The 24,642-nt window shown below is 43.2% G+C and overlaps 1 protein-coding gene across 4 annotated transcripts in view; it reads right to left on the minus strand.

The window, feature by feature from the left end:
• LOC140196181 (mediator of RNA polymerase II transcription subunit 12-like protein) overlaps nt 1-24,642 on the minus strand; it is a 720,072-nt gene that overhangs the window by 125,771 nt on the left and 569,659 nt on the right. For all 4 annotated transcript variants that reach the window (XM_072254957.1, XM_072254955.1, XM_072254956.1 and 1 more), the window contains exons 28-31: nt 10,425-10,613; nt 9,637-9,711; nt 3,173-3,348; nt 1,344-1,505 (exon numbers count right to left, since the gene is read on the minus strand). In XM_072254957.1, the coding sequence (XP_072111058.1) occupies nt 1,344-1,505; nt 3,173-3,348; nt 9,637-9,711; nt 10,425-10,613 (602 nt within the window). The remainder of the gene's footprint in view (nt 1-1,343; nt 1,506-3,172; nt 3,349-9,636; nt 9,712-10,424; nt 10,614-24,642) is intronic.

A 24,642-nucleotide genomic window follows, 5' to 3' on the forward strand; every position in this document is an offset into this window, starting at 1 on the left:
ATGCCTGCTTTGCTGCTGCTGCTACTGTGTGGTCCAGAATCTCCGGGGGGAAGGCTCCGAGTCCTCGGTTTTGCTTGTTGCTTGGCGGCCGGAGCAGGGTCGAAGCGCTCTGCAGAGGATGGTGCTCGGAGAGGCTGTATCGGTGGGGCTGGTCAGAGGCTCCAAGTTTTTGGACGGACTCAGAGTCCGCTGCGGTCGGGTGCTTCCAATGGTGCTGCATCGGCGAGTTGGCGGCGCTTGGAGGTTCATGGCAGGGAGAGTTCCTCCCTTCTGCTGCCTGCGTGAGATGATGAGTCTATCGGGACCTTGAGACTTTTTTTCCGTGCCCATGATCTGCTCTTTATCAAATTATGTTATTGCTTTGCACTGTTGTAACTATATGTTATAATTATATGGTCTTGTCAGTTTTAGTCTTGGATTGTCCAGTGTTTTCTTGTGATATCATTCTGGGGGAACGTTGTATCATTTTTTAATGCATGTGTTTCTAAATGACAATAAATGAGGACTGAGTGTCCTCATAATCTAATCTAATCTAACCTTTCCATAGGATCCACCAGACTGTCAAATGTTTCTAGAATCCTGGATTTTTATTTCAGCATTTGGCATTTGCCAAGTCTTTCTTAAAAAATTTCCCTTGCCTTCTGTTGTATTTGCTAGATGTAGAACCATATTCACATTAAACTCCATGGGTTCCAATCCTAACACCCTGCTTTAAACCACATAACTTGAGATGTTAACTGTTCTGCCTGTGACCGCGAGAAACTGGAAAGAGTTGCGGACACAGCTCTGCACATCACGGAAACCAGCAACCTTCCCCTCCCACATGCATTCTGTCTGCACATCTTACTGTCTCAAGAAAGAAGCCAACACAAGCAAAGTCCCTACCCATCCCAGACATTCTCCCTTCTCTCGTCTCCCATTGGGCAGAAGATACAACAGCCTGACAGCAAGTATCACCAGCCTCATAATCTAATGACCTCATAATCTACCTCATTATGGCCTTGCACCTTATTATCTGCCTGCACTGCATTTTCTGTGCAACTGTAACACTATATTCTGCATGCTCTTGTTGCTTTCCCCTTGTGCTACAGATATAATGAAATAACCTGCATAGATGGCACGTAAAACAAAGTTTTTCACAGTAAATGTGATAATAATAAACCAATTTACCAAGACTGCCATATTTGAGATTTGCTAATCCAGATTAAAGAACCAAATTTTGATTTTTCCTACTTTGTTACTTTTAATGAACTGTTTTATTATAAGCATTTTGCTTTACAATGCAAATATCTCATGTGTGCACATTATTTCCTTTATGAATAGTTTGACTTGACTTTTCTTACCTTTTTTGCTTCTGTCTGTCTCTTTCCTTTTTAGACGATGACCCCAAGTGTTGACCCATCTCGAGCTCTTCACCGGCTGCCTTTAGGACTCGACCCTGAACGGATGTGGGCAGTTTCGCAATCAGCGGAGCGACAAGCCAAACTCCTTTTCTTTCTGAGCAGCTGAATGCAAGCCACACACACAGACACACACACGCACACACACGCACACACACACATGCACACACACAGATGAACACAGGCACACACACATGCGCGCACACACACACACAAAGAAACTCATCAAATAGCCATCGGAGCACTTTCAGATTAACCCACTTTTTCAATTGTCAAAACTATTCAAAAATCATTCAGGTTTTAAAATTTATCTATACTGTACATTGCAGTGTCAAATGCTGATGCCCAGAATGGCCAAAGAATTCTCATGTGGTAGTGTAGACATTCATGATTTACTTATTTACTTTTATTTGTGTGGAATAGGCCCTTCTGGCCCAATTAATTGCACCACCCAACAACCCAACTATTTAAAGCTCGTCGAATTGCAGGACAATTTGCAATGATTAATAAACCTAGTAACTGGTACGTCTTTGGACTGTGGGAGGAAACCCATGTAGTGACAAGTAGAAAGTACAAAGTCCTTACAGGCAGTGCAGGAAATTGAACTCCAAACTCTGACACCCCAAGCTGTAATAGCTTTGCGCTAGCCGTTACGCTACCGTAGATGTTTAGCAAGTAGAATTTATAGCACGGGGAACTGCGACAACACAGCACTGCCATAAATAGATATTTGGTTCACTAATGCTCTTTGGAGGCAAGGAATCTGTTGTCCTTACGTACTCTGGCTTATGTGTGACTCCAAGCTCACTGCAAGCTGGTTGGCTCCCAACCACTGTGAAGTGGGCCAACAGAACACTAAGCCACATTAGGACTGTCACACACTGCGAGTACCTTCACCGCACACAGTGGTTCAAGCACTGGCTCACGCCGTCACAAGAGGCAATTGGGAAAGAGCAATTCAAATGCCAGGGACTCCCTTTTATAAATAATTTTAGAAGTCCTGAAAGCTTAAAGAGAAAAGTGTGGGCTGCTGATTAAAAGGGCTGCAAATGGTTTGAAACTGAAATATAAGCTCAAACATTCTGCAATTACACAACACACTTATTTGCACCTGTAGAGAGAGAAGATGTTAGTCCTCAGGTCAATATAAAAACACCGGGCCTTTACTCTCTGCCCCATGATTCAATAGGTTGTTTCCTGGGAAAAGTGCTTGTCCTATGAGTGATTGATTATTGACCTACAACTCTGTGCAGATTAAAAGAATGAGAGGTGATTCATTCCGAGGGCCTAAAGGAGCAGGGGATGGTATCTTATCCAAAAGCAGGTGATACATTTGCAACTGATATGAGCAAAAATTCCATCTTACAAACCTTGGTAACACCCACAAAATGCTGGAGGCACTCAGCAGGTCAGGACCAGAATAAATATTCAATATTTTGGGCCAAGACCCTTCATCTGCACTATCAGGACTTCATCTTATTCCTTTGTATAGATGCTGCCTGACCTGCTGAGTTCCTCCAGCATTTTGTGGGTGTTGCTCTTGATTTCCAGCATCTGCAGAATCATTTGTGTTAATGGTTAACAAGAGCCTTCTTTTTCAGGTAATTCATTTTCCAATATATACTGGAATCAAAACTTAAACCCATTATTATGATGTACGAAGTCAGCCCACTAAAATGAAAGAAAGTAAAACAACTGATGTTTTGAACTCTCTGCTAACCACTTAACATCCCCATTCCATACCTAGAAATGTAGAGTAAACCTTGCTTTACCTTAGAAATGTCTTCTTGCCATTCTGCCTTGGGCTACTGTTTCCACTCTCATTGAACAGCTCAGCCCCAGTAGAAGGAGCACCATTGTTCAGCTCGGCCGACTGCTGGAAGACCTCAATAGTGGCCTTGGCAATATTTTCCAACAGTGAGTTCATTTCAGCAACTGAAGCTGGCCCCTGGCAAAAATAGGAATGATTGAAAAGTCTGAATTGCATTCAAACCTGTAGATTACAGACAAGATACAATGTCAGGTAGGTGGTTCCCTGAAAGTGGAGTCACAAGTAGGTAGAGCAGTGAAGGAGGCTTTTCATCAGTCAGGGCATTGAATACAACAGTAGAGAGGTCATGGTGCAGTTGTGCAGGAGACTGGGTGAAGCCCACGTTCAAAGATTTAAAGATGGATATTTGCTTTATTGTTTCACATGTACATTGAAACATAAAGTGAAATGTGTCATTTGTGTCAAATCAATTCAGTGACGATCGTGAGGGAGGAGACCATAAGTGTCGCCTTACTTCTGGTGCCAACAAACCATGTCACAACTTACTAACCCTAATCTGTACATCTTTGGAATGTAGGAGGAAACTGGAACACCCAGAAGAAACCCACGTGGTCACAGGAAGAGCATTCAAACTCCTGAGAGACAGTGGCAGAAATGGAACACCGATCGATGATCACTGGCACTGTAAATCAGTTGCGCTAATCACTATCTGCCACGCTGAACGTGTACTACTTGAAGTAAAGTGGATTCCAGTTAATTGGAACACATCGGGACTGGTACATTTTGGCCCAGTTAAGCAATTGCCTCAACTGGCTGGTTTCATTGAAATAGTTAAGAAGTTTTAAAAAGACAAACTATTATTTAACTGAGTAACAAATTATGTATTTAAATGAAATACAGAACAAATTAGAACACTACCAAAACTATTAAATTACTATAAAACTGTGTGTCAGTTCTTCATAGTTATCAATGGTGGAATTAATCCAGGGTACACTGTTGCATTCTTAGATTTACTGTAAATAAACAAAATCAATGCAGACGCCTAGTGCAGATAGTGGACTGCCTTCATACAATGTTTTCACTGACTGCAACCTCCAGTTCCTCATTTTTTTCATTTTAACTTTCAAGATAATTGTCAACATCTTTTAATTCCTCAAAGTTCCTAACTTGTTGGAGTAGTGAAATTGTTTCATTTCATTCTTGGCCGCTCCTGAAGTCTCCAAGCCTGAGTGCTTGAAATCGCAGTGAACAAAGCAGTTCTCAATTGTTTTACTGTCTATTTCTCGCCAACTATCAGTGACAAAAATCACTGGGTTTTGGAACAGAAATACATGCAACTGATGCTCTTTAAAACTGTTCATTCCAAGCACAGTGTAGTGTCTAATGGCCACACAAGTGCATGTATCTGACACTAACTAGAAACAGTTTGGTAACAGTCTCCTGCCCCAATTAAGTGGGATAGTGTCCCAAATAAGCAAAGCGAGTCCCAGCTATCTTCTGGATTAGTTTTTGTTCTGAAAGAGTTGTTCCTAAATATGTGACAGACCTGATAAACTGATGGCCCAGTTAACTGGAATCCACTGCATTGTGTTCAGTTTTTGTCAGCCGGCTGCAGCAAAGATATTTTAAAAATGGAAACAGTGCAGTAAAGATTTAGAAGGATGTTACCAGGACTTGAGGGACTGAGGTGCAGGGAGAGGTTAGACAGGCTAGGACTTTATTTCTTGAAGTGTAGGTGATGTTATAGAAGTGTATAAAATTGTGATGGGCATAGAACGGATGAATGAACTTGGTCTTTATCCCAGTGTTACGGAATCAAGAACTAAATGGCGTAGGTTTAAGGTGAGAGGAGAAAGACTGAATACGAACTTGAGGGGCAACTATTTTTTTTGACACAAATATGGTATGTATGTGGAATAGGCTGCCAAACAAAGTGGTTGAGGCGCGTACTGTTATGAGGCAACTGTTACAAGACAGACAGGTACATAGATTGGAAAGGTTCAGAGGGATAGAAGCCAAATGCTGGTAAGTAGATTAGCAGGGATGGGGCATCCTGTTCAGCATGGATGAAATGGGCTGAAGGGCCTGTTAGCATGCTGGTTAACTCTATGCACTTTTTAATAATGATGATTCACTTCTGCACTAACACATTTAAGTCGTTTGTTCAATTAGTACTGCAAATCCAAATGCCTTTGGTAAAAATCCAATGATCAATTTGCAATGGCTTGGCTGGTTTTGGTATTTATTCCATTTCACTTCCAATGATCATTTATCTCTTTTATTTATCTATTATTTCATCACAAGAATGCTTTGGAACAAAACTTCAAATTGGTGTGAATTTATATGATCAGCCAATATAGTATATTTTTGAAGATGCATCCCACTTTACAGAATAGTTGTCATAGAAACATAGAAAACCTACAGCACGATACAGGCCCTTTGACCCACAATGCTGTGCCGAACATGTCCTTACCTTAGAAATTACCTAGGGTTACTCATAGTCCTCTAATTTTCTAAGCTCGATGTACCTATCCAGGAGACTCTTAAAAGACCCTATCATTTCCGCCTCCACCACCGTCGCTGGCAGCCCATTCCACGCAATCATCACTCCCTGCGTAAAAAACTTACCCATGATATCTCCTCTGTACCTACTTCCAAGCACGTTAAAACTGTGCCCTCTCGTGTTAGCCATTTCAGCCCTGGGAAAAAGCCTCTGACTATCCACACGATCAATGCCTCTCATTATCCTGTACACCTCTATCAGGTCTCCTCTCATCCTCCGCCGCTCCAAGGAGAAAAGGCCGCGTTCACTCAACCTATTCTCCTAAGGCATGCTCCCCAATCCAGGAAACACCCTTGTAAATCTCCTCTGCACCCTTTCTATAGTTTCCACGTCCTTCCTGTAGTGAGGTGACCAGAACTGAGCACAGTACTCCAAGTGGGAGAGGTAATGTTCTATATAGCTGTAACATTACCTCTCGCTCTTGAACTCAATTCCATGATTAATGAAGGCCAATACACCGTATGTCTTCTTAACTACAGAGTCAACCTGCGCAGCTGCTTTAAGCGTCCTATGGACTCGGATCCAAAAGTCCCTCTGATTCTCCACACTACCAAGAGTCTTACCATTAATACTATGTTCTACCACCTACCAAAATGAACCACCTCACATTTATCTGGGTTGAACTCCATCTGACACTTCTCAGCCCAGTTTTGCATCCTATCAATGTCCCACTGTAACTTCTGACAGTCCTCTACACTATCCACAACACCCCAACCTTTGTGTCATCAGAAAATTTACTAACCCATGCCTCCACTTTCTCATCCAGGTCATTTATAAAAATCACAAAGAGAAGGGGTCCCAGAACAGATCCCTGAGGCACACCACTGGTCACCGACCTCCGTGCAGAATATGACCCATCTACAGCACTCTTTGCCTTCTGTGGGCAAGCCATTTCTGGATCCACAAAGCAATATCCCCTTGGATCACAGGCCTCCTTACTTTCTCAATGAGCCTTGCATGTGGTACCTTATCAAATGCCTTGCTGAAATCCATATACACTGCATCCACTGCTCTACCTTCATCAATGTGTTTAGTCACATCCTCAAAAAATTCAATCAGGCTCGTAAGGCACGACCTGCCCTTGACAAAGCCATGCTGACTATTCCTAATCATATTAAGCCTCTCCAAATGTTCATAAATCCTGCTTCAAAGGAACTTTTCTATCAACTTACCAACCACTGAAGTAAGACTCACTGGTCTATAATTTCCTGGGCTATCCCTACTCCCTTTCTTGAATAAGGGAAAAACATCTGCAGCCCTCCAATCCTCTGGAACCTCTCCTGTCCCCAATGATGATGCAAAGATCATTGCCAGAGGCTCAGCAATCTCCTCCCTCGCCTCCCATATTAGCCTGGGGTACATCTTGTTCGGTCCCGGTGACTTATCCAACTTGATGCTTTCCGAAAGGTCCAGCACATCCTCTTTCTTAATATCTACATGCTTAAGCTTTTCAATCTGCTGTAAGTCATCCCGACAATCGCCAAGATCCTTTTCTCTAGTGAATACTGAAGCAAAGTATTCATTAAGTACCTCAGTTATCTCTTCCTGTTCCATACACACTTTCCCACTGTCACATGTGATTGGTCCTTTTCTCTCACGTCTTATCCTCTTGCTCTTTACATACTTGTAGAATGCCTTGGGGTTTTCCTTAATCCTGCTAGCCAAGGCCTTCACTTGGCCCCTTCTGGCTGTCCTAATTTCATTCTTAAGCTCCTTCCTGCTAGCTTTATAATCTTCCAGATCTCAATCATTTCCTAGGTTTTTGAAGTTGTGCAAGCTTTTCTTTTCTCCTTGACTAGATTTTCAACAGCCTTTGTACACCACGGTTCCTGTACTCTACCATCCTTTCCCCGTCTCATTGGAATGTACCCTTGCAGAATGCCACACATATATCCCCTGAACATTTGCCACATTTCTGCTGTACATTTCCCTGAGAACATCTGTTCCCAATTTATGCTTTCAAGTTCCTGCCTGATAGCCTCATATTTCCCCTTACTCCAATTAAACGCTTTCTTAACTTGTCTGTTCCTATCCCTCTCCAATGCTATGATCACTATCTCCAAAATGCTCTCCCACTGAGAGATCTGACACCTGACCAGGTTCATTTCCCAATATCAGATCAAGTACAGCCTGTACTCTTGTAGGCTTATCTACATATTGTGTCAGGAAACCTTCCTGAACACACCAAACAAACTCCACCCCATCCAAACCCCTTGCCCTAGGGAGATGCCAATCAATATTTGGGAATTAAAATCTCCTACCACGACAACCCTGTTATTATTACACCTTTCCAGAATCTGTCTCCCTCTCTGTTCCTCTATGTCCCTGTTACTATTAGGTGGTCTATAAAAAACACCCAGTAGAGTTATTGGCCCCTTCCTGTTCCTAACTTCCACCCACAGAGACTCAGTAGACAACCCCTCTATGACTTCCTCCTTTTCTGCAGCCGTGACACTATCTCTGATCAGCAGTGCCACACCCCCACCTCTTTTGCCTCCCTCCCTGTCCTGTCTGAAACAACTATAGCCTGATACTCTAAGTAACCATTCCTGCCCCTGAGCCATCCAAGTCTCTGTAATGGCCACAACATCATAGCTGCAAGTACTGATCCACACTCTAAACTCATCTGCTTTGTTAATGATGCTTCTTGCATTAAAATAGACACGTCTCAAACTATTGGACTGAGCACATCCCTTTTCTATCACCTCACACTGTCTCCAAGCTTTGTCTATTTGTCAGCCAACAGCCCCTTCCTCTGTCTCTTCACTTCAGTTCCCACCCCACAAAAATTCTAGTTTAAGCTCTCCCCAATGGCCTTAGCAAACCTCACTGCCAGGATATTGGTCTCCCTGGGATTCAAAGGCAACCCGTCCTTTTTGTACAAGCAACGCCCGCCCCAAAAGAGGTCCCAATGATCCAGAAATCTGAAACCCTGCCCCCGCTCCAATTCCTCAGCCACGTTATTTATCTTCCACCTCACTCTATTCCTATTCTCACTGTCGAGTGGCACATGCAGTAATCCCGAGATTACTACCTTTGAGGTCCTGCTTCTCAACTTCCTTCCTAACTCCCTGTAGTCTGTTTTCAGAATCTGCTCCCTTTTCCTACCTATGTCATTGGTACCAATATATACCACAACCTCTGGCTGTTCACCTTCCCACTTCAGGATATCATGTCATCTTCTGCTCATCCTAATATTAAAAATAAATGCTTCTTCTACGTAATATGCGGAAGTTTGGCGTGATTACGAAGAAAGCACAGAAGTGTCTCTACTTCCTTAGGAGCTTGCGGAGATTCAGTATGACATCTGAAACTTTGAAAAGCTTCTACAGATGTATGGTGGAGAGTTTATTGACAGGCTGCATCACAACCTCGTATGGAAATACCAATGCCCTTGAATGGAAAAACCTGCAAAAAGTAGTGGATATGGCCCAGTCCGTCACGGGTAAAGCCCTCCCCTCTATTGAACATATCTACATGAAATGCTGTCGCAGGAAAGCAGCATCCATCATCAGGGTCCACAACCACCCAGGACATGCTCTCCTCTTGCTACTGCCATCATGAAGAAGACAGAGGAGCCTCACAACTCATACCACCAGGTTCAGGAACAGTTATTACCCCTAAATAATCAGGCTCTTGAACCAAATGGGATAACTTTATTCAACTTCACTTGCCTGATCATTGAAATGGACTCACTTTCATGGACTTTTCATCATATATTTTTGATATTTATTGCTTATTTATATATTATTACTATTGTTTGTTGTCTACTGCACTCTGGTCAAGAACCTCGGTCAAGCAACAACCTTGTGATATATTGATTCAAGACTCATTGTGGCCCAAATAGAAACATATATAATATTTTAATATTAAACTATTAATAATAGGAGCTTTCAACTTACAGGCTCTTTCATGCATTGCTTAATCATCAGCTGAAGCTCCAACCAAGATTGTCTCAGGATCCACTGGTCCAAGTTCTACATAATCAAAGAACAAAAACAATTCCTTGGATCACCTTCTCAATTCTTTATTTTAGTAAACTGTCTCAATTATACACCCTCAAATAATGGAAAAGGAAGCATAGAAATCTACAAAATTAACCTGTGATTAATAACAATATACCACCTTTCTCAATAACAAAATTTGATGTTAAACATGATTTCAGATTAATAGTTGTTACAGGCCTCTGATCCAAAAATCTAGATTAGCAATCTTGGTAAAAGATATAGCAAATGAGGTGGATAAATAAAATATCAATGACTATATCATACTTAGGTTTCTGAAAGATGCTTGATAAGGCACTAGCTAAAAGCTTATAGGACAGGATACAAATCTACAGGGTCTTGAACAATATATTGGCATGGACAGGGAAGTGGCTAACTAACTGAAAGTAGGGGAACTGAGATAAATGGGTCATTTTTGGTTGGGTAAAGAAGATTAGATTTATTTGTTACATGTACATCCTCCTTAATGGTAGCAATGAGATGAGGGCATGTCCTGGGTGATAGGGGTCCTTAATGGATCTGCCAGAACTAACTTTTCATTCTGATGATGATCACCTTAATACAGCTGAAATGTCAAAACTGCAAATGCCAAAGAGGCGGTGCCTTAAAACATTTAGCTCAATAATTCCATTAATAAATATGATAGGCCCAATGGAGAAAACACGCTTTAACATTGTTCCAAATACCTGGAGAATGTGCTTGATGTGCTGCCGCTGAGGATTGTCCCCTTCCACACACTCCTTAAGGCCATGCGGATAACAGATCAGCCGCAGCAGTTGCCGTGCTTGCTTGTTGGAGAGAACTGGGTCTAGTATTAGATCCTTGTCTGTGCACAGTCTCTCTGGCTCCTTTAAGCAGTGCTCTCCCACCCATTCCTACCAAATGGAAAGTGAAAACATGAGCACTTTGAAACCCAAGGCCAATGCGTAATAAACAAGGGAAATATGATTTGGCCCATTATATAAGAAAGCAAGATATGTTTGTTAAAAAAAAAGGTCACACCTAGGATGCTGTATTGTCATATTACTTCTAGAGATAAGTACCCTCAGAACATTAGTTACTCTGGTAAAAGGGATCATGGAACTGGAATTGGAACTGGTTTAGTATTGTCTCATATATTGAGTTATTGTGAAATGTTTGTCTTGCATACTGTTCATAGAGATCAGATCATTACACAGTGCATTGGGATACAGTACTGTGCAATATATATATAGCTAGGATGCCTCAGACTTTTGCAAAATACTGTATTTATCAACGTGGAGTGGACAGTGAGTTTGTAATTCTGGTGGAAGCAAACGAAATTGGGAATGGCAAGGGTGGAGTGCCATGGGAGGCGAGGGTGGAGCGCCATGGGAGAGGTACGTGACATGTGGCAGAGAAGGAGTGCCAGGGGTGGGGGTGGCATGGGTGCAGACATACCCAGCCCTGAGACACCAGGCAAAGTCATTTGATTCCAAACCATTGGTTTATTTATCATTACAGAATGTCTCTCTGGTGTTTCCTGCACCCTACCCTCTCCCTGCCCCCTTCCCACTCTCAGTCCACAATAGAGACCCATATTAGATTTACCATCACTCATATATGTCATGAAATTTGTTTTTTTTTGCAGTGGCTGTAAGTGCAATACGTAAAATTACTACAGCACTGTGCAGAAGTCTTAGACTGTCCAGCTACATATACGTGCCTCCTTAGTCATACATATGTGTGCACAGAACTGTCATACAAGGTAAAACAATAACAGAAAGCAGAATAAAGTCTAACAGTTACAGTGACAGTTCACTGCAGATAAACAATAAGGTACAAGATCGTGACATGGTTGAGAGCCTATCCTATTGTGTGAATGAACTATTTAATAGTTTTAATAAAGCTGAGTCTCTGAGATTGTTGGTATGTACTTTCAGGCTTTTGTATTCAGACTGATGGAAGAGGGGAGAAGAGAGAATATCTGGGCTGGACGGGATCTTTACTGAAGCAGTGACAAGTACAGATAAGGTCCATAGAGGGAAGGTTGGCTCCTGTGATGTGCTGAGCTGCATCCACAACTCATGCTCAGATGTTCATTGCAACCCAGAAGGCCATTCTTCTCATCAGATCACTGCCAGCTCACAGGTAATGCTATTCGCCCGCTGATTGATCCCTGGTAACCTATTCTCTGCACATTCCCATCAGCTCCCCCCAACTTATTTCTGTAGCCAGAGTGGAAGTCAAGTCATTGGGCACATTTAAAGCGGAAGTTGATGGTTTCTTGATTAGTAAGGATGTCAAAGGCTACGGGGAGAAAGGCAGGAGAATGGGGTTGTGGGAGATACGTTATCATGTATTGCATTGTACTGCCGCCACAAAGTTAACAATCTTCACAACATTTGCCGTGGTATTAAACCTGAAACCAGCCATGATGCAATGGTGGAGAGACTCAGTGGGCTAAACGGTCTGATTCTGGTCCTTTGCCTTGTGCTCTTATGTTGATAGGTTCTAGATTAGTAAGGGCAGCACAGGTAATGGGGAGAAGATGTTGGGTTGAGAGGGATAATATGTCAGCCATGACAGAATGGCGGAGCAAACTCCGTGGGTTGAGTGGTCTGATTCTACTCCTATGTCGTATGGTCCCATGGTCTAGATTGGCGCATTGTGGCTGAAGGGCCTGTACTCTGCTGTTCCAGAGCCTATACAATTTTAGAGAAGTTGCCATACCCCGCCTGAGCTGATTCCTCTGAAGCTCAGTGACAGTCTTCCTAGATCTCCTTCATTGACCATCAAGTGCTTTCAAAGTATTAGATTAGATTAGGTTAGATTATGATTAGATTATGAGGACACGCAGTCCTCCTTTATTGTCATTTAGTAATGCATGCATTAAGAAATGATACAATGTTCTTCCAGAATGATATCACAGAAACACAGGACAGACAAAGACTGGAAAACTGACAAAAACCACATAATTATAACATATAGTAACAACAGTGCAAAGCAATACCGTAATTTGATAAAGAACAGACCATGGGCACGTAAAAAAAGGTCTCAAGGTCTCTCGAAAGTCCCATCATCTCACGCAGACGGTAGAAGGAAGAAAACTCTCCCTGCCATGAGCCTCCAGCGCCGCAAACTTGCTGACGCAGCACCCTGGAAGCACCCGACTACAGTCCGTCGGAAAACTTCAAGCCTCCGACCAGTCCTCTGACACTGAGCACCGAGCAACATCTCCGCCGAGCGCTTCGAACCCGGCCCCGGCAACAGGCAATAGGCAAAGCCGAGGATTTAGGGCCTTCCCCTCTGGAGATTCTTGATCGCACAGTAGCAGCGGCAGTGAAGCAGGCATTTCAGAAGTTTCTCCAGATGTTCCTCTGTCCTCCTCACGGCTGTCTCCATCAAATGAGGATTGTGCACGGTACCTACTTCACAAATACGATATCATTTTGGAGCGGCCGCATGCGCTGAGTTGCGCCACCATCTTCTCCTCCCCTCCGTCAATCCCCAAACCAGCTACACAGAAGGGAAAATTTACAATGGGCAACTAACCTATCAACCTGCACATTTTTTACATTGCAGAGAAAACTCAAAAGAAGCCCCAGGGTAGGCGGGACAATGTGTCAACTCCATACAGAAGGCAGGACTGTGCCCGGGATATCGGATGGTGAGACAGAAGTTCAACAAGATGAGACACTGTGCAGACCTATGTTGACAGAGATTAAGTATTCTGGCCAAAACATTGGGAGGTGGATTGCTCCTGTTGCCTTAAGATGAGTTTGGTAATTTGCCCCTGGAAAAGCAACTCTATGCTGTCAATGAAATTCCTGTTTTGTTGGATTTGACCCATGTTTGTAGTCTCCTGCACCCACTGATGCCCCTGACTATCTTACAGCAAAAGGTGGCATTCGATAGATGCGAGAAGGCAATACAAGCTGGTTTGGGGATGGACTTTGAAAGCACTTGACAGGCAATGAAGGAGATCTAGGAGGGCTATCACTGAGCTTCAGAGGAATCAGCTTGGGAGGGGATAGAAACCTTTAAAATTGTACAGGCTCTGGAACAGTAGAATACAGGCCCTTCAGCCACGATGTGCCAATCTAGACCATGAGACCATACGACATAGGAGTAGAAACAGACCACCCAGCCCACTGAGTCTGATCTGCCATTCCATCATGGCTAATATATTATCCCTCTCAACTCAACGTCTGCTCTCCATAACCTTTGATGCCCATATTAATCTAGAACCTATCTACCTCCACTTTAAATATACCCAATGACTTGGCCTTCACGACTGTCTGTGGCAATGAATTCTGCAGATTCATCACCCTCTGGCTGAAAGGACATCCTACTGTTCTGAGGCTGTGCCCTCTGGTCCTAGATACCATCCTCCTCACATCCACTCTATCTAGGTCTTTCAATATTCAATAGGTTTCAGTGAGATTCCTACCCTACCCCCATTCTTGTAAACTCCAGCAAGTACAGGCCCATTGCAATCAAATGCTCTTCGTATATTAACCCTTTCATTCCTGGAGTCCTCTATGATCAGTACACCTACTCCATGATCAATCTCACATTTCTCTCCTACACAGCCCACAGCCCTTCAGTTTTCTTACATGAATATGCCTATCTAATGACTCACTTCAATCTCCCTTTTGTAACAGCCTCAACCTGTTCGCTCTAAGGATCCAGCACTCTCTGTGTAAAAAACCCACCTCTGGCATCTCCCCTAAGATCTCCTCCACTCACCTTAAATGGGTGTCCTCTGACATTGGCCATTGCCAGACTGCCTGAATGGTGCCACCTGTCCACTGTATCAATGCTCTCATAAGTTAAACACTCTATCAAGTTGCATTTCATTCTCTATCATTCCAAAGAGATAATCCCTAGCTTGTTCAACCTTTCCTAATAAGACACATTCTCCAATCCAGACAGCATCCTGGTAAAAAGCTCCCTTCATCTTTCATGCTTCAGAATCTAGTAGCTACAGGAACGACCAAATCAGGAATAAAAGCACGTACTAGAACAACTTAAATTCTACCAACGCCCACCCACTTTGCTCATGGACAGTTTGTCCCACTCCCATCAGGGAGAAGTCTACATCACATCCAAGCCAGACTCGGTTACCCTTCCAAGCTGACAGGCTAACTAATACATCCACCCACCCCACCACATCCCCCAGCAGCACTACTTTATCATTACCAGTCAGAGTCACATTGTTTACAGACACTCCTGTGCCTAGAGTCACTTTATGGACGTACAGTCAATGTAAATAAGCTATCTTATGTGTTCATATTTATTGCATTTTTTTTTTATTACTGTGTTCTTGATGTGTGCTGCATCGGATCCAGAGTAACAATTATTTCATTCTCCTTTACATGTTTGTACCGGAAATGACAATAAGCAATCTTGAGTTGAGTGGAGTTGAGTTGAGTTGTACGTATTACACCTTGCTATCAAAATAGTAAGGCCAGCAATACTCAGCATTTATGAAAAGTTGTTATTTTATTTACAATTTTATTTACAGTCTACAATGTCATCCGGTTTCATTACTTCCAGTCACAAGATCAGTTTCACATCTGTTAAGGCCAATTTAATTGCTGAGCTAAGGAGTGGACAATCCCTTCCGAATGGATCTACTGTATTGACAACCTGGATCTATTACACTTGCCAGAAGGTCCCATGCCACAACTGACCTCTCTCATCGGTTCCATTCCATAGGCAACCGTCATGTCAATGCAGTTTCATTCCGTGACCAGTTTCTCCCACCATAAAGTGTACACCACCTTCTTCAGCCAGCACTATAACCCAAAGACCACCTCTGCCTGAGAGCCCAGTTCCAAAAATCCTGACAAGCAAAGCGACTATTCATGTAGGCTGTAAACTTTCCTCGGCCTTTATATCTCAACCCAACATATCAATGCAGCTATAATGAAGCCGGGTAGTGGCTATATTTCATTTGGAGTTTGAGGAGATTTGTTAAGTTACCAAAAACACTCGCAAATTTCTGCAGATGTACCATTGACAGCATTCTAACTGGGCTGCATCACTGCCTGGTATGGAAAGGCTACTGTCCAGGATCGGAGTAAGCTGCAGAGAGTTGTAAGATTAGTCAGCTCCATCACGGGTAATAGCCTCCGTAGTATCCAGGACATCTTCAAGGAGCAGTGCCTCAGAAAGGGGGCACCCATCATCACAGACCCCCACCACCCAGGACATGCCCTCTTCTCATTGTTACCATGTACAGATGTCTGAAGGCACACACTCAATGATTCAGGAACAGCTTCTTCCCCTCTGTCATCCAATTCCTGAATGAACATTGAACCCATGAACACTACCTCATTATTTTTTTATTTCCTATTTTTTACACCACTTATTTAACTTAACTATTTGAGATATAAATTTATATTTACTGTAATTCACAGATTTTCTATCTATTGACATGTATTGCATTGTACTGCTGCTGCAAAGTTAAAAAATTTCATAACATACGCTGGTGATACTAAACCTGATTCTGATTTTGATATCCTGCACTCTGCTACTGTTTTCCTTTTCTACTACCTCAATGTACTTAATGTTTGGAACGATCTGTCTGGAAGGCATGCAAAACTGTTTACACTGTACATTAGTAGACATGAAAATAATAAAACAATTACCCCTTTCCATTCAACAACAGAACATTCCAGATTTGATACATTGCTTCTGTTTTCTTTCCATAAGCTAAAGATGAAAGATTAGCTTTATTTGTTACAAGTAGATTGAAACATACAGTGAAATGGTTTGCATTAAATCACTCAGGAGAAATCTGTGCAAGTGTCGCCGTGTTTCCGGTGCCAACACAGCGTACCCACAGCTCACCAACACTAACCGTACAACTTTGGAATGTGGGAGGAAACTGGAGCACCCAGAGGAAACCTAAGTGGTCACAGGGAGAATGAGCAAACTGCTGAGAGGCAGCAACGGGAATTGAACCCTAGTTATAGATTGCTGGTGCTGTAATAGCATTACACTAACTGCTATGCTACTGTGCTAAAAGTCTTCCTATTCATCCTTTCCTACATTCTAACAATTACAATATCCTTTCTCTCAACACTCTACCATCATTACTTTACAGACTTTCGTTTATCTAGATACCATCTCCAACATGCAAATATCAACAAAAACTCTTACAACCTACAAGGGAATAAATTTCCATTAATACTATCCAATGAGATCACTGACTGATGCCCCACATTAGACAGCTCCGTCCTACAGTAACAATTTTTAATATTGTTCAAAAATTATTATTATTTATAATAAGCATTCTCAGGGATGCACCTCACCCTAACCATGGACTTTTTACTCTCCTCCCATCCGGTAGGCACTACAGGAGCCTCTGCTTCCGCACCAGCAGGCACAGGAAGAGCTTCTTCCCTGAGGCTGTGACACTGCTGAACCTCTCATCACAGCGCTAAGCAGTATTGTACCCATATTGTACTGTCTCAGTACTTTTATATTTGTGTGCTGTAGCACTTTTCTTATTCGCAGGTATCTTTGCATTTCTGGTCAGATGCTAAATGCATTTCATTGGCTTTGTATCTGTACTCGGCACAATGACAATAAAGTTGAATCTAAATCTAATGACATTAAATTTTTTAATTCATCATCTGTGGAGACGTCAAATTGGAATTTAAAATTTCACCTTACACAAGCCATGTTGGAAACACTCAACAGATCAGGCGATACTTCAAAGGATATTTATAGTATTACTGATATTGCCAGGTAATCATTCTCAAGACATTTTCCACAGTCAGAAAGCTTGCCAATGCCTCTCCTTTCTGAGGACGCTGAAGAGAGCTGGACGATGCACATTAATAGCATGTCCTCCTGCAGATGTGCAGCAGAGAGCATCCTAATATGCTGCATCACTGCGTGGTACAGAAACTGCACTGCGGTGGAGAGGAAGGCTCGACTATGGGTAGTCAAAACTGCCCAATGCATCAAGGACATATATACTGAAAGGTGCCAAAAACAGGCCAGCAATATCATGAAGGATCTCACCCCCCCTGCTTGTGGGCTGTTCCTTCTACTTCCATCATGAAGGGCGCTACATACCATCTACACCAGGACCACCAGACTCAAAAACAGTTACTTTCCCCAAACGATAAGGCAAATCAACACCTCCATTCACTAACCCACCCCTCCACATCCCTCCCCCCAAGACCACTACCTTATTATTATTATCTGTCAGGGTTACCTTATGTACAGGCACTCCTATGCTTAGTGCGCACTTTGCGGACGTACAATCAAGCTATGCATATAAGCTATCAAATGTATTTATATTTATTGTAGTTTTTATTATTATGTTCTTTATCTTTTTTGTCTTATTTCAGATCCGGAGTAACAATTACTTCTTCCTCCTTTACACTTATGTACAGTAAATGACATTAAATAATCTTGAATCTTTCATCAGAACTGCAGAAAACTCAGATAAGTACATTTTATGTTCAAAGTATTGGGGGCTTGATTCCACTGTAAATGTCTTTTACGGATGGAGATTTAAGACCTTTGGAACTTCCCATCTCATTGGGCCAGGGATATCGATCATTGACCATTCTACTGACTGATTGATAGGGCAGCACAAATGGCTACATCACACATGTCTGCTTTGACTTCTTTATGCACCTTGGGAATCATTTCTGAACAGTAAAATATCTTCAGACAAAAAGGAAAAAATCCATAAAGCTGAACCTTGGAATTTATATGAGTGGTTATCTACAAGAATTTTAACCCAAATGGAGTCCTTATGAGGAAAAGAAGTTCAAAAAACTCTCTTTAATTTAGGAACTGTTTATGTTTGCAAGGATTTAACACCACTGAATCAGGATCTTGGTGGGAAAGATACTCAGATGTGGAGTCTGTGGGAAGACAGGAATGGGAATATAAACTAATTCAGTCTCCAGCCTGGTTAAAACTGGGCTGGCAAGAATAGTCTACTAAAACAAGTTAAAGTGAAAATCTAAACTGTGGATTAGTGTGCAGGGGAAATCTTGCATATCTTCTATTTGGGAAGATATATGGGAAGGGTGTGGAAAATGCTAGCTCAGGTTTAGTGTAAAGGATATAAGCTTTCTGCTTTGTTTAAGCAGGGTTGGTGCAAGGTCCAGAGAAAGATTACATTACCCACTCTATAAAAATATTTAAGCTTCAAATACAAACACATTGGCCTCACACAACACCTCTGACAGAGCTGACTTGACGACATGTTGGTGGCGCATGCACTGGATGAATACCAATAACTGGCTCACATCTGGTAAGGTATTTTATAGGGCAATCTCTGCCAGCTGTTCCTGGAGAAGCTCCTCTCATTCTGGCTGAGGTGATGGTTGGTCACAGTCCAATGTCTCAAGGCAATGAATGGTCAACAGCTGTTTCTACACTAATACAACACAGAACATAGAATATTACAGTGCAGTACAGGCTGTTTGCTCCATGATAGACAGATAGATATACTTTATTGATCCCGAGGGAAATTGGGTTTCGTTACAGCTGCACCAACCAAGAATAGAGCATAAATATAGCAATACAAAAGCCACAAACAATCAAACAACAAAATGCAAACTATGCCAGATGGAAATAAGTCCAGGACCAGTCTATTGGCTCAGGGTGTCTGACCCTCCACGGGAGGAGCTGCAAAGTTCAATGGCCACAGGCAGGAATAACCTCCCGTGACGCCCGAGTGTTGTATCTCGGTGGAATATGGCTGGGGTCCAAGAGCAAAAAGTTCAATATCCAGTCTACAAACACGTTCCTCGATCGTAATATGACCCCAATTGCACCATTCGTTTTTAACCAGAACAGTAAGCACCCAACTCCTTTACGCTTACCGCTCTCAGTGCACATCCGGTCAGCACGAACGGTCTGGAAGCCATCCATGGAAAAGATTTGATCGGGTATGTCCTTGTGCAGCCCTGTTCCAGTAAAACACATAACATTGCACTCCCGAAATGTTCTCTGACGCCTGGCTAGCGCAGTGAACTCATCCATTTTATTACCCACCGAACTCCTCTTCTCCATAAGTCTCTGTTGTCTCGACCCGGTCCTCTTTCCTCGCCTTTGTGATCCCCCTCTGCATCCTCTGTATGTTTTCCTCCAGATTTCAGACGGGGTGTCCGCCGCTCTGCTCGCTAAACCGGCCGGCATTAGTGCAAGCAGCTGGTGCCTGGAATAAACAATACGACCATACTGCTGCCCCACTAATGAGACGTGTCCAGATGTAACTATTTCCAGCACTAAAAACCCAAATAAAACTCTCTCTACCAGCATGTTAGAGAGGGTGCAGCTTCAACGTGTTACCGTGAAAAAAAAATACAACAAATAACGTAAGTTAAAAAGGTAAGAAGAAAAAAGTGACAATACTCGTCGGAACGGCTGTAACAGGCTGCATGCACGACCGGCGCATGCGCACTAAGGATATTATGCCAACCCTTTAACTTACTTCAAGATTAATATAACCCTTCCCTCCCACATAGCCCTCCATCTTTCCTTCATCCATGTGCCCGTCTCTTAAATGCCCTTAATGTATCTGTCCCTACCGTCACTCTGACAGCACATCCCCCACACACACCATTCTCTATTTAAAGAAAACAAAACCTTCCTCTACCATTCCCCCTATACTTTTCTCCAATCATCTTAATATTATGCCTTCTCATATCGGACATTTCTGTCCACTCTATGCCTCTTACCATCTTTTCACCTCTATCAAGTCTCCTCTCATCCTCCTTTCCTCCAAAGAGAAAAGCCCTGGCCTGCTCAACCTGTCATCTTAATACAAGAGCTGAACAATGCCGATGATGCCACAGGAACCAAACCATCATTTACCGTCACCAAGAGGTCCAGATCCATAACCTGCATCTGAGCACTTTGGTTAATGTCATCTTGAACAATTCACAATTTGGGATCTACACCCACAGAATTTCCTAATATTCCCACCAGTATCTCTCTGGACTGAAGAGTGGACCAGAAAATTTCAATCACTATTACTGCCAGCTTTTCCATTGTGCTCGCAATCTCAAAGGGGAGAGGCGGAGAAGAGTAGGGGAGCATGGGGAATGGAGGAGCATGATGGGAGAGAGGGGGAATGGGGAAAGAGTGGATAAGTTGGGGGAGGTGGGGAAGGAGAAGATGGAGAGAGGGGGAGAGTGCGGATGAGGGAGAGGAGGGGAGAAGAAAGATAGATGAGAGCGAGCAGAGGGAGGAGAGTGGGCAATGGAGAGGGAGAGAGTGGGGTAGAGGGGGCAAATATGGGGGAGAGTTTGAGAGGAGGGATGGGAAAGAGTGGAAAGCGATGAAAAAGGAGGGAAGGAAAGAAGGGGAGGGGAGAAGGGGAAAGGGAAGCGGAGAGGGGGCAGAGGGGGGATGAAGGAGTTGGGAGAAAAGGTTAAGAGAGGAGCAGCAGGAGGAGAGGAATAAGGGGGAGAGGAAGAGTAGAGGGAAGAGAGTGGGTGAAAGGGGGTACCTCATATGGTACCTCTCCAGTTCTTCTATTACATAATGTCTCTAATTTCATTTCAGGCTTCAAATTACCAACAAGTATTCACAAGAAACCTACTGACTCCCACTGCTACGTAAATTATACATTGGGAAACTATCATTGCCACGTGTACCAAGGTAAAGGGAAAACCTTGGCCACGCATAGAAAACATTTCATTACAACAGTACATTCAGCTAATACAAGGTAATAACAGAATGCAGAATAAGGTGTTACAGTTACAGAGAAAGTGCAGTGCAGATAGGCAGTAGGACTCTTGATGCGGGATCGAGAGTCCATTTATTGTATCAGGGACCGTTGAATAGTCTTATAACAATAGGATAGAAGGTACTCCTGAGCCCTGTGTTACGTGCCTTCAGGCTTCTGTATGTTCTTCCCAAGGGGAGGAGAGAGAAGAAAGAATGTTCAAGGTGGATGGGATCTTGCAGAAGGGTCTCGGTCTAAAACGTCAACTGTCTATTCATTTCCATAGATGCTGCCTGACCTGCTGAGATCCTCCAGTATTTTGTGTGTGTTGTTTTGAATTTCCAGCATCTGCAGAATTTCTCGTGTTTTTGATTATGTTTGGTGCTTTACTGAGGCAGTGGAAAGTATAAACAGAGTTCATGCAGGGGAGGCTGGTTTCTGTGATCTGCTGAGCTGTGCTGTGCCTACAACTTTCTACAATTTCTTGTGGTCACAGGCAGAGCAGTTGTTTTTCATGGTGCATCTGTGTAAGGGGTTTCTTCTTTTATGTTATTGCGTAGGCTTATTAAAATGGCTTCTTTGTTATGTTATAAATGAAATGGTTTTTTTGTTATGTTAAATGCTGAGAAAGTTCTTTCGCTAGCAGCTTGTTTGGGTTATGTTACTGATAATAGAGCAAACGAAACAATTAGGATAGATGTTATTCTTTCTAGTGTGTCTGTAAGTTATTGTGATGCGCGGGTTTTTGGGGAGAAGGCGCGATGGACAGGGAGAGAATGGACAAGGTGCTGTGAGCTGGCTAACGGGGTCAGACCCCGAGCAGGAGTCCGAGGTCCAGGGTTTTCGGCGAGGAGATGAGATGGAGACAGACTCGTATGGAGCATCTGGTCGACCACCGTGTTTGGTCCCTGGCGGCAGGTCGAGGTGGTCAGAGGGGATCGAGTGGTGAAGAGAGGATCGTTACTAGAGCTCCAACTGTTTGTGCATGAAGAGATTGAACTTTGATAAGTGTGGAGTCTTTTATTTTCCTTGTATATTTTATCTCTATTAATTATATAGTTCCAGTAATATCTATAAACTGCAATTCATATAATCGTATATGGGGTATTGTCTGTTATTTGGCGGGGTGGGGTACATCACACATCCACACAAATTTAATTACCCAGTTTGGTGGGGCCAAGGGCTGTTTCCCTAGACGACAGCGAGTTGAGCAACCCTGAGGCTTGCCAGGAGGGGTACATCTGTAAGAATTGCTGAGGGTTAAAGGGGATGTGCTAAATTTCTTTAGCCCCCTGAGGAAGTAGAGGTGTTGGTGAGCTTTCTTGACCTTGGTGTCAATGTGGTTAGACCAAGACAGCCGACTGGTGATGTTCAGTCCCAGGAACGTGAAGCATTCAATCCTCTTGACCTCTGCACCACTGAAGCAAACAGCAATGTGTATGCCTTGAGAAAATCTTTCTATCCTGTCTCCCGTAAGAACCCCATTCTCTTAGTTTCTCCTTCTACATGGAGAACTATAGCTTCCATACCAGTACTTTGTGATGTCCACAACCAAGAGAAAATCTGCCGATGCTAGAAATCCGAGCAACACACACAAAACGCTGGAGGAACTCAGCAGGCCAGGCAGCACCTATGGAAAAGAGTCCAGTCGACGTTTCAGGCCGAGACCTTTCGGCAGGATCGTTGCTCCTATTAAATTTACAAACTTAATTCTCGCTCCACATTGAAAAATGAACTTGGACATTGAGAAGTGTCTTGGACACACACTAGCTCTATATACATGGGTTCTGCTGAAAGGTCCTGGCCCGAAACGTCAACTGTAATTTGCGATGTCCTGTATTTTTCTTGCCCAATGAAGCCCCTCCATCCACAACTATGTTTCTTCCATTTTCCATACCTTTGCCATCAACCCTCATTCCTTCTTTTCGTTCCACCAGCCTTCACATTCGACATGTAGCACATACACATTTGTAGTGAAGCTTCCCTAAAGCAGACACAATTTCATTGCCTCGCTGGGCATTTAAGGGCAACAGCCTTTCTGGGATTCTCCCGTTTACTTTCAAGTTCAATGTTATGTGACTGCACATATATACAACCAAATGAAACAATGTTCCTTTTGACTATGGTGCACCCACAAAACATATATCAGACATTGCACAGTACTGTAGTAATTTATGTTATTGTACTGTGCTGCTGCCCAAAAAAAAAACTAATTTCATGACATATGTGAGTAATGATAAACTTGATTCTGATATGGGTCCCTATTGTGAACTGAGAGTGGGAAAGGGGCAGGGAATGGGGAGTCATGAATGGGAAAGGGGGAAGAGAGAGAGGACGGAGCAGGAAACACCAGAGAGAGATTCTGCAATTATCAATAAACCAATTGTGTAGAATCAAATTATCTTGCCCGGCGTCTCACAGCAGGGTGTGTCTACACTCGTGCCACCGCTCCCCGTTCCTGGCGCTCCTTCTCTGCCGCCTGTTCCACGCCCCTGCTGCGGTGCTCCACCCGCACCATTCCCAACAACCTTTGACCCACCACATTTACAGACTTGCTTTTCGCTCCACGTTGACAAATACAGTACTGTGCAAAAGTCGTGGGCACACTAGCTATATATATGTGCCTAAAACTTTGGCACAGTACTGTAAAACAAAGTATTACCACAAGTAAACTGATAAATTACAATTCAAAGTGCATGTCGCATGCAACACAGGTAAACAGTCGGCAGTACAGTGAACAGTGAACAGCTTGCTGTCCTAGTGACGAGCCCTCAGTGGTAGCAGGGTGTTCGTTAGTCTCACAGCCAAAGGGAAGAAGCTGTTACCCAGTCTGGCAGTCCTAGACCTGATGCTCCTGTACCTCCTTCCTGACGATAGTAGTCAAACTGATTGTGGGATGGGTGGTAGGGACCCTGAACAGTGCTTCGGGCTCTTCGTATACAACGCTGCAGGTAAATGTCACAAATTGGGGGTGGGGGGGGGGAGATCCCAGTGATCCTCTTGGTGGTTTTTACTATCCTCTGCAGGTCCAATGCCTTGCAGCTTCCATACCACACAATGATGCAGCCATACAGGATATTCTCTATGGTGCTGCTCTAGAGAGCTGGTAGAATGGGGGCAGGGAGCCTTGGACGTCTCAGTCTCCACGGAAAGTGTGCACATTACTCTGGCCTTCTTGCTTAACGAGATATTGTGGATCCAAGTTAGATCGTCCATTATGTGCACAC

This window comes from Mobula birostris, chromosome 4, assembly GCF_030028105.1.
Source record: "Mobula birostris isolate sMobBir1 chromosome 4, sMobBir1.hap1, whole genome shotgun sequence".
Classification (NCBI taxonomy): Eukaryota; Metazoa; Chordata; class Chondrichthyes; order Myliobatiformes; family Myliobatidae; genus Mobula; species Mobula birostris.